General features: G+C 42.6%; 1 protein-coding gene across 1 annotated transcript; it reads right to left on the reverse strand.

Annotated features, from left to right (window-relative positions):
- Positions 1–3,491: 3,491 nt before the first annotated feature.
- Positions 3,492–8,846, reverse strand: LOC123465772 (pregnancy-associated glycoprotein 1-like). The gene is made up of 6 exons (XM_045165636.1): positions 8,738–8,846; positions 7,251–7,401; positions 6,159–6,276; positions 5,934–6,052; positions 4,551–4,744; positions 3,492–3,627 (listed from the first exon to the last, which is right to left on the reverse strand). The coding sequence occupies exons 1-6, from the start codon at positions 8,788–8,790 to the stop codon at positions 3,507–3,509; spliced, it is 756 nt and encodes a 251-aa protein (XP_045021571.1). The 5' UTR covers positions 8,791–8,846; the 3' UTR covers positions 3,492–3,506.
- Positions 8,847–9,987: the final 1,141 nt, after the last annotated feature.

Raw genomic sequence — 9,987 nt, forward strand, 5'->3', positions numbered from 1 at the left:
TCCAGAAAATTGCAGAGAAGGCAACTTCCAAACTCAATTCTATGAGGCCACCATCACCCTAATACCAAAACCTGACAAAGATCCCACAAAAAAAGAAAACTACAGGCCAATATCACTGATGAACATAGATGCAAAAATCCTTAACAAAATTCTAGCAATCAGAATCCAACAACATATTAAAAAGATCATACATCATAACCAAGTGGGCTTTATCCCAGGGATGCAAGGATTCTTCAATATCTGTAAATCAATCAATGTAATACACCACATTAACAAATTGAAAAATAAAAACCATATGATTATCTCAATAGATGCAGAGAAAGCCTTTGACAAAATTCAACATCTATTTATGATAAAAACTCTCCAGAAAGCAGGAATAGAAAGAACATACCTCAACCTAATAAAAGCTATATATGACAAACCCACAGCAAACATTATCCTCAATGGTGAAAAATTGAAAGCATTTCCTCTAAAGTCAGGAACAAGACAAGGGTGCCCACTTTCACCATTACCATTCAACATAGTTTTGGAAGTTTGGGCCACAGCAATCAGAGCAGAAAAAGAAATAAAAGGAATCCAAATGGAAAAGAAGAAGTAAAGTGCTCACTGTTTGCAGATGGCATGATCCTCTACATAGAAAACCCTGAAGACTCCACCAGAAAATTACTAGAACTAATCAATGACTATAGTAAAGTTGCAGGATATAAAATCAACACACAGAAATCACTTGCATTCCTATACACTAATAATGAGAAAACAGAAAGAGAAATTAAGGAAACAATTCCATTCACCATTGCAATGGAAAGAATAAAATACTTAGGAATATATCTACCTAAAGAAACTAAAGACCTATATATAGGAAACTATAAAACACTGGTGAAAGAAATCAAAGAGGACACTAACAGATGGAGAAATATACCATGTTCATGGATTGGAAGAATCAATATAGTGAAAATGAGTATACTACCCAAAGCAATCTAGAGATTCAATGCAATCCCTATGAAGCTACCAACAGCATTCTTCACAGAGCTAGAACAAATAATTTCACAATTTGTATGGAAATACAAAAAACCTCAAATAGCCAAAGTGATCTTGAGAAAGAAGAATGGAACTGGAGGAATCAACCTACCTGACTTCAGGCTCTACTACAAAGCCACAGCCATCAAGACAGTATGGTACTGGCACAAAGACAGAAATATAGATCAATGGAACAAAATAGAAGCCCAGAGATAAATCCATGCACATATGGACACCTTATCTTTGACAAAGGAGGCAAGAATATACAATGAATTAAAGACAATCTCTTTAACAAGTGGTGCTGGGAAATCTGGTCAACCTCTTGTAAAAGAATGAAACTAGAACACTTTCTAACACCATACACAAAAATAAACTCCAAATGGATTAAAGATCTAAACGTAAGACCAGAAACTATAAAACTCCTAGAGGAGAGCATAGGCAAAACACTCTCTGACATACATCACAGCAGGATCCTCTATGACCCACCTCCCAGAATATTGGAAATAAAAGCAAAAATAAACAAATGGGACCTAATTAACCTTAAAGCTTCTGCACATCAAAGGAAACTATTAGCAAGGTGAAAAGACAGCCTTCAGAATGGGAGAAGATAATAGCAAATGAAGCAACTGACAAACAACTAATCTCGAGAATATACAAGCAACTCCTACAGCTCAACTCCAGAAAAATAAATGACCCAATCAAAAAATGGGCCAAAGAACTAAATAGACATTTCTCCAAAGAAGACATACAGATGGCTAACAAACACATGAAAAGATGCTCAACATCACTCATTATCAGAGAAATGCAAATCAAAACCACTATGAGGTACCATTTCACACCAGTCAGAATGGCTGCGATCCAAAAGTCTACAAGTAATAAATGCTGGAGAGGGTGTGGAGAAAAGGGAACCCTCTTACACTGTTGGTGGGAATGCAAACTAGTACAGCCACTATGGAGAACAGTGTGGGGATTCCTTAAAAAACTGGAAAGAGAACTGCCTTATGATCCAGCAATCCCACTGCTGGGCATACACACTGAGGAAACCAGAAGGGAAAGAGACACGTGTACCCCAATGTTCATCGCAGCACTGTTTATAATAGCCAGGATATGGAAGCAACCTAGATGTCCATCAGCAAATAAATGGATAAGAATGCTATGGTACATATACACAATGGTGTATTACTCAGCCATTAAAAAGAATACATTTGAATCAGTTCTAATGAGGTGGATGAAACTGGAGCCTATTATACAGAGTGAAGTAAGCCAGAAAGAAAAACACCAATACAGTATACTAACGCATATATATGGAATTTAGAAAGATGGTAACAATAACCCTGTGTACGAGACAGCAAAAGAGACACTGATGTATAGAACACTCTTATGGACTCTGTGAGAGAGGGAGAGGGTGGGAAGATTTGGGAGAATGGCATTGAAACATGTAAAATATCATGTATGAAACGAGTTGCCAGTCCAGGTTCGATGCACGATACTGGATGCTTGGGGCTGGTGCACTGGGACGACCCAGAGGGATGGAATGGGGAGGGAGGGGGGAGGAGGGTTCAGGATGGGGAACGCATGTATACTTGTGGCGGATTCATTTAGATATTTGGCAAAACTAATACAATTATGTAAAGTTTAAAAATAAAATAAAATTAAAAAACAAACAAACAAACACACAAAAAAAGACATGGCGCCAAGAATAGAATCCAATACATTAACTAAGACCATTGCAGAATCCACTGAGATTATTACATTTCTTGTCACTATACTATTACTAATGTAGGATAAAATTATACAAAGTATATTTTTGTATATCAGCACTGGCTATTGTAAACCACGAAAACTGGTTTTTCATGAACTCTATCCATTCTAACTTCTGTTATTCTGTTCCTATTTAAATAACTTGTTTTCTTATATCTAAAAAAAAATAAAAAATAAAAAATAAAATGACATTTATCTGTACTGAGAACTTCCTATGTCCTAGATAGCTCTGGACAGTCGGTCATCTTATCATAACTCTGTTCAGGCTGGTGAAATTCTCCCTGATCCTCTCTCTGTTCACCACACTGTAGAGTCCTCTAACCATGCTCCGCACCTCAAAGGGCAGTGGGTGTAGCCCTCTCCCAGCTGCACAGACCTCTCTGGACCCTTTTAGGACCCTGGTCAGAGCCTTGTTCAGAAGGCCTGGGGATTATAAACCCATGGGTTGTTTGTGTATCTATGTGCTTGTGTGTTTATATGTGTGTTTGTATGTGTCTCTGTGTGTGCTTGTGTGTCTCTGACTAGCTATGCATGTTTTTATGTGTCTCTGTGTAGGTTTATATGTGTCTGCTTGTATGTTTCCAAGTGTCTGTGTGACTGTCTGTGTCGTTGTGGGTGGTGTATGTCTGTGTGACTGTGTGTCTGAGAATACATTTGTGTGTGTCTGCCTGTAATGTCCGTGTGCATTAGCGGGAGCATTACTTGGGCTGACCCTCAGAGGGAGAGGCTTACCGGTCTACGTGTACACTCCAGTCACCCGCTTGGATCAATGGTACCCAGTTGAGCTCTCCTTTGTAGTAGCGGTGGTCCACCCCACCAAACATCACCACACTGCCCTCCTGCTCATCTCTGTAGAGAGAAGTGAGGAGGTGATCCTTGGAGGACAGTAACAATAGCACTGTGTGAGAGCTGTGCTTGTCCACCCATCAAGGCCCTAATAAGGTCCCCATGTACAGATGCAGAAATAGCGTCTAGGAGAGATAGAGATCCAGACTGAGGTCTGTTACTGTCTCATGAGTGGCACAGAGGAGGTTAGAAGATGAATCACTTGTCTGAGCTCCACCCACTATGTCTTCTGAAGAAGCCCTGGACCTTCAGCGACCTGAGTGCTCAGACACCCTCAGAGGACTGGGTGCTGAAGTGTTTTGGCTTTCCCCGTGTCCACCTTGTCATTTTCCAGGAAAATCAAGGCCTGGGAGTTCTAAGGGTGTGGTTTCTGGTCACCCAAAATTGGCTCCACTGGCCTGTGACCTACACTGTCCAAAGGGCCCCACACTCAGAAGGGACCCAAACTCTGCTCTCCCTGTCTTGAGATGCCTAATATTTCTTGAATAAGGGGTCCCACACTTTTGTGTCCCATAATCTCATTTCTCACTGGCTCCACAAAATGGGTAGCTGATCCTGGGCTCCCAGTGAAATGCTAATGAGGAAGGAAAGATATCCACCATCCTTCTACTTCCTTCCTTATCAAATTCATTAGCAAATCCTAATGCCTTTCCTTCAACCTGTTTCCTGTTGCCTTCCTTTTGCCTGCTTCATATCTCACCCCCCTAGACCAAGTTACTGGTCTTGAGCCCAGGATCTGGGTTGTGTTCCAATAAAATTTTATTTATAAAAGCCAGTGGTGAAGCCAGGTACAGCCCTGGGGCTATATTTACCCTGGGTTAGATTATCTCTCAGGATTCTTCTTTATCAAGTGTTCTATAATTTTTGTACAACTGAAAGCATCTTACAGCTAATTTGGAGAAAGGAATTGTCCATCTCAGACTTACTTGCTCAAGTAGAAGGCAAAAACAGGCTCTGAAATGGCACCTTCATTCTTCAGCTTGTCAAAGATGGGGATGGCTTTAGAGAAGGATATGTTGGGGTAGTTCAAGCCCAAGACACCATCAAATCTTCTGCCCTCAAACCCGTATTCCGCCACGCTTAGACCGAACGGCTGGTCAGTACTTACAAGGTCCCCAATCTGTGGGAGAGAAGAGTGTTCCCACTTACAGAAGTGGGACTAGGACTGGGCTGGGGTGCATTGCCATTAGATCCTCAGAGACGAATTGAGGCTGGGCTCTGTCTTTGGTTGCCCACAGATGGTTAGAGCAAGGTGGAAGGGGAATTTGGGTTCCATTTGAGAGAGGCTGTGAATTATAAAACATCTGCCCTTCTGAAAAACACCACCTGAGTGAGTCAAATTGGCCTCGTGGCTTCTGTAATGGTGGAGCAACCAAGAGTCAGGCCAGGTCCCATTGGTGCCACCTTATGGACAAAACAGTTCTGAGCAAGATAGCCTTCTCTTTGGCATCACTGTGACCTAATGACAGGAATGGACTGAATTCTCTGTAAGGTACTGTGGATTCTGCATCTGTCCAGGAAGACAGAAGCCGAAAACACAGTCTTACTTGCAGAGTTCTATGAAATTACTGCCTGGGGAATTCACTTTTGGGGATATATGTATATTTCTGTGAGTGTGTATGAGAGAGAAAGAGAGAGAGGGGAACTACTCAAGTATTTTGGGGGAGGCAAGCCATAGATTTATTAGACTCTCAAAGGTCCTCAAGAGTGAGAACTCATTTATCAGGCCCCTTGAATTCTCAGGCCTCCAGTTTCCCACTCTGGATACCTGAAGCCATTGACTGACCCCAGGATACCTGTATCAGTTTTATCCTGTCCCCAGACACCCCACAGCAACTTCAGTCCTGAAAAGCCAGTCTAACTCCACCTTTTATCACATGTATGCTCTCAGGAAGGCCCTTGCTGTCTGGACCTCAGTTACCTCATATGTCTCATGACCTAATCAGAGTAACTGCTTTGTGGGGTTGTTGCAGAATTAAACCAGTTATCACCTGAAAGTGCCTGGAACAGTCTGTGAATTTAAAAGTGGGTGTTTTTATCCCTTCTTGCTCTGAGCCAAATGAAACTTGAACTGCTCATGGGCAGAGGAGCTGCAAGTCCACACCTCAAGCCACTCTCTAGGTTAGCAAATTTGTTTGCTCTTGTGTCACCATGGGCACTGCCAACCCAAAGACATGATCCTGTGGATAAGATGGCCAATATCTATGGGAGTTAGGCTAGGAAGGGTCCTGCCAGATGGTCCTGCATCTGTTTTGCAAGCAGCGGTCACTTGATAGCCAGTGCTGACTCAGCATTTGTTACACTGTTACCCGAACTGTGTCATGAACAACAACTCCTTTCATTCTCCCAGATCCATACGTGATCCCGAACGTCTTATTGGTAAGCCGGAAGGTGGAAGACTGACGATGTTTGAACCTAACGTGTGTAGCTGCAGACACAAGAGATGAGTGTCATCAGATGCCAAGGGTGGTCATCAGATGACAGGATGGCAGGGCAAGTGAAAGATGGTCCGGGTAGGGGGTATCTGTACTCACAACAGGTTGAGCTGTTGCAAAAAATGGAGGGCACCCACAAGTCAGATGAGGCTGTGTCAAAGACAACCTGGAATTCCTGAGGGGGTGTTCCAATGGTGATGGTACCCATGTAGAATATCTACAGGGAGAAGGAGGGAGTGGGTTAGTGTAGAACTGGCTACCCTCTATTCCCACACTGATGCCTCCCTCTGGGTGTCACATATCTCTTGAGATCACTTTCTAACCACCGTGCAGCTCACAGATTTTGATCACAGAGGATCTGCATTTGATATATTTTTTCTGTGCTACATTTTATGCAAGATATGAACTCTATGACTAGGCGTTGGAGTGGTATCTCCTGCATGGGAAGCCCAGAGGCATAACCACTAAGCCGCCAGGACAGCTGGACACCCAGGGAAGTCCTGGTGCCTTCATTTGGGAAGCTCTGTAGTTTCTTCAAACCAAGCTTAGCACCCCTTCTCCAGAAGGTCCTTCTTGATCAACTCTAGTCACTCCCTTTAAACTCAGACCACATCCAATCAACACCACACAGGTGACCCTTTCAATTGACATGTATTTGCTCTTTGCCTATCTCTCAGGCTGGCATGGGCATTCTTGAAGACAAAATAAGCCCTTTTCTAATCTAAAAACAGTAAGCACTGTGTTAGAGTCTTATGGCCATACACAGAATACAGGTTCAATAACTTTTTCCTGCTGTCGTTGTTGCATCTGTGGAAACTGAATTCCTCTACCTAGGGATTCACAATTGTTTTGCAGTTGGTTCCACCTTTTGATCAGTGATGGTTCACACTTCATCTGTAACTGAGGTGCTCACTTAGTTCAGAAGGAACAATCACCCTCAAACTAATGACACGTGTTTAACACAGAAATGGATATTTACCTGCCACCTGGTAATTGCCAGGCCCAGTCACAAAGACCAACAGTTGAGAATGAGAGGGTCTTCTCCTCAAGGTGGGGGTCCCTGTTTTCCAGTGTCTAAGCCTCCTGCAGGAACCCCAACCCCAACATCTCACCTGGCACCTCCGGATGAGCCCCATGCTAAGCTAGAGCACCAGGGGGCGCTGTGGAGCAACATTCTCCCAAAATACTCACATCCCAGATGTTCCTCAGTGGGAGAGTAGTTAGATTTGAGCCACGAAAAGAAATATGGGACAGTCTGTAAGGATGCTCCTTCAAGAAATTGTTCGGCATGTTTTTTCCACTGAGGGTTTTTCTCATGGTCTTCACTCTCCTTAGAGGTATTCTTTAACCGAGCATTTGACAAAGAAATCAAAGAAGATGCTACAATTAGCTGTCAGTGTTAAGGTATAACTGTCATTGTAATGGCCCTGTGTGTTTTCTAATCATTTTATTAGGCAGATTATTATAAGAATTTTATGCATATACCATGGCAAAGATACAGATTTGAATACAGGTTCTTTTCTGCAATCTTGCGTAAGCCACATGACCATGTGGTGTCTCAGTCTCCCCTTTGGCAAAATGGTGGAATGTAACAATACAAATGGCACCCCACTCCAGTACTCTTGCCTGGCAAATCCCATGGATGGAGAAGCCTGGTAGGCTGCAGTCCATGGGGTCGCTAGGAGTCGGACATGACTGAGCGACTTCACTTTCACTTTTCACTTTCCTGCATTGGAGAGGGAAATCACAGCCCACTCCAGTGTTCTTGCCTGGAGAATCCCAGGGACGGGGGACCCTGGTGGGCTGCCATCTATGGGGTAGCACAGAGTTGGACACGACTGAAGTGACTTAGCATAGCAACAATGCAAACCCTCCAAATAGAATATCTTGGGGATAAGTGAAGTGATGGATATAAAGTACCTGATAAATAGGAAGTCTCAACAATGACAGCCATTAGCATTGCTGTTGCCATCCCACTCATTCCTTCTCAAAGAACCTCAAGGAAGGAGGTAGAAAGGGGGACTCTTATTCTCTTTTACAACGGAGCAATTTGAAATGCAAGAGGTTTCTGAGTTGGCTGTGGTCACACTGCTTGTCAGATATAAGACAGTGTATCTTTCTCTAAGTTGAAAGAGAAGAGAGAGTTGAAAGAAGAATCCAAGATATAGGGAACAGTTAAAGGAAATTCAGAGGCTTGAGAAGGAAGTAAGAGTCAAATGAAAAATTAAAAGCAAAAAACACAAAGAGAAATACACTCCCAGTGACTTCCAAAGAGATGGAGAGAAAAATGACAGTGATACAGAGATGCAGACATAGGCATATACACACTGAAATTGACAGGGAAAAAAGAGGACATGTTGATCAAAATGTAGAAAAGTGCTATTACACAGGACCACATCAACATCTGCATAGACTGTGCACTGAACAGTTTCAAGGAGTTGAATTTTCAACAGGTCATGACATGAGTGGACCCCAAGTGTTGTGCAACCCAAATCTATACCAAGACTTTGGAATCCACAGTTCCTATAGCAAGTTACTTATCAATAAGTAAGAACTGAACTTTAAGACTCTTAGGGAAATATTCCATTCCCTTCTAAACCTGATGGGTGGAAGAATAGTCAGATGAAAAGAAAAGTCCGAGAAAGGAATATGATGTGACATACAGTCCCCATACTTACTTGACTACGCACTCTGAGAAGGCCACCAGACCGAGGAGCACAAGCCACTTCATGCTTCTTTCCTGGCTCCAAATACTCAGGAAAGTTTGGGATCTTAGCAAGTAGTGGTGAGAGGGAGCCCCTAGTTATATATGCTCTGACCTGCCCTAGTTTTCCCCTTCAGGCCACTGAAAGATCTGAAAAAAAAAAAAAAATACAAAGGTTTCGACAAAAACTTTACCTTCATCAGTGTCCTTGATGAATTGACTTTGAAGCTTTCAGAATACAGAGAACTGAACTGTAATCTCTTCCTTGAATCTTGGCTGGAAAATCAAACTGATCTGCATAGACATCTAAGAAGACCAAGAATCTTGCCCAGTTGGAGAAATAACTGCTAAGAACATCATGAAAATGGATACTGAGGGCCATGCTCGACACGCGTGGTTTCATGTCATCTTCCGAGCCACCTCATGAGATATGCATTGCTGTCTTCATTGGCGAGAACGTTGCTAGGATGATAAGTTTTCAAATGGCAAAGTGAAGACTTAAGGGACAGCCCAGGGACATACAACTGGCTTTAGGTAGTAGGTCTAATGGCAAACATAGGGGCACCTATGATGCCAGGCTGCATCAAAGATTTAGGGCAGAGCAGTACTTCAATTGCATGGTCTCAGTATTGGAAGAAATGTCATATGCATTCACAAGATATTTTATATCATCCAACAACTGTACAAGGAAGAACTCTGTGCTAGGCTCTGGGTTAAAGGCTTCAAAGTCAAAGTTGATCAAGACAAAAGTAGTCCTTACCCTAAGAGAGCTAGAAGTCTAGTTCTCACAAACTCATGGCCCCAGGAGGCAGGAGATATGATACTAGGACTAGGTGATCATTTTGGAATCTGGGCAGCACAGGCCTTACCTCTGGGAGCAGCCTTTCCTCCACTTTGCCCATGCTGGAAAGCAGGCCAGTTGGCCATGTTTTCAAGAGAATCAAAAGTTTGTATATTTATGTACAATGTACTGATTTTAATGTTAGCAACTAATTTTTTTTTCCCTAAAAAAATTGGGAACAATATCTCCACAGCGATGTGCTGGAATCAGCCTTCAGTCTCTGCGGGTTTTTATTTCTGACCTAGAGTTGGGAGCACAGTGGGGACAGAGAGGAATTTAATTCATGTTGGTTGATTTTAAAAGAGACTGAATGCATACTAAACATGTTGACTCACTGGAAAAGACACTGATATTAGGAAAAATTGGAGGCAAGAGGAGAAGCC

The sequence above is a fragment of the Bubalus bubalis genome, chromosome 5 (assembly GCF_019923935.1).
Source record: "Bubalus bubalis isolate 160015118507 breed Murrah chromosome 5, NDDB_SH_1, whole genome shotgun sequence".
NCBI classification, from domain to species: Eukaryota; Metazoa; Chordata; class Mammalia; order Artiodactyla; family Bovidae; genus Bubalus; species Bubalus bubalis.

What these genes read in the sequence shown, in the direction of transcription:
- LOC123465772 (XM_045165636.1), bottom strand. Translation starts at nt 8,790, where the DNA reads ATGAAGTGGCTTGTGCTCCTCGGTCTGGTGGCCTTCTCAGAGTGCGTA. An exon ending in TTGTTCATGACACAGTTCGG is followed by an intron (nt 4,745 to 5,933) that starts GTAACAGTGTAA and finishes TCTCTCCCACAG; the next exon opens with ATTGGGGACCTTGTAAGTAC. An exon ending in TTTGCCTTCTACTTGAGCAA is followed by an intron (nt 3,628 to 4,550) that starts GTAAGTCTGAGA and finishes TTCTCTCTACAG; the next exon opens with AGATGAGCAGGAGGGCAGTG.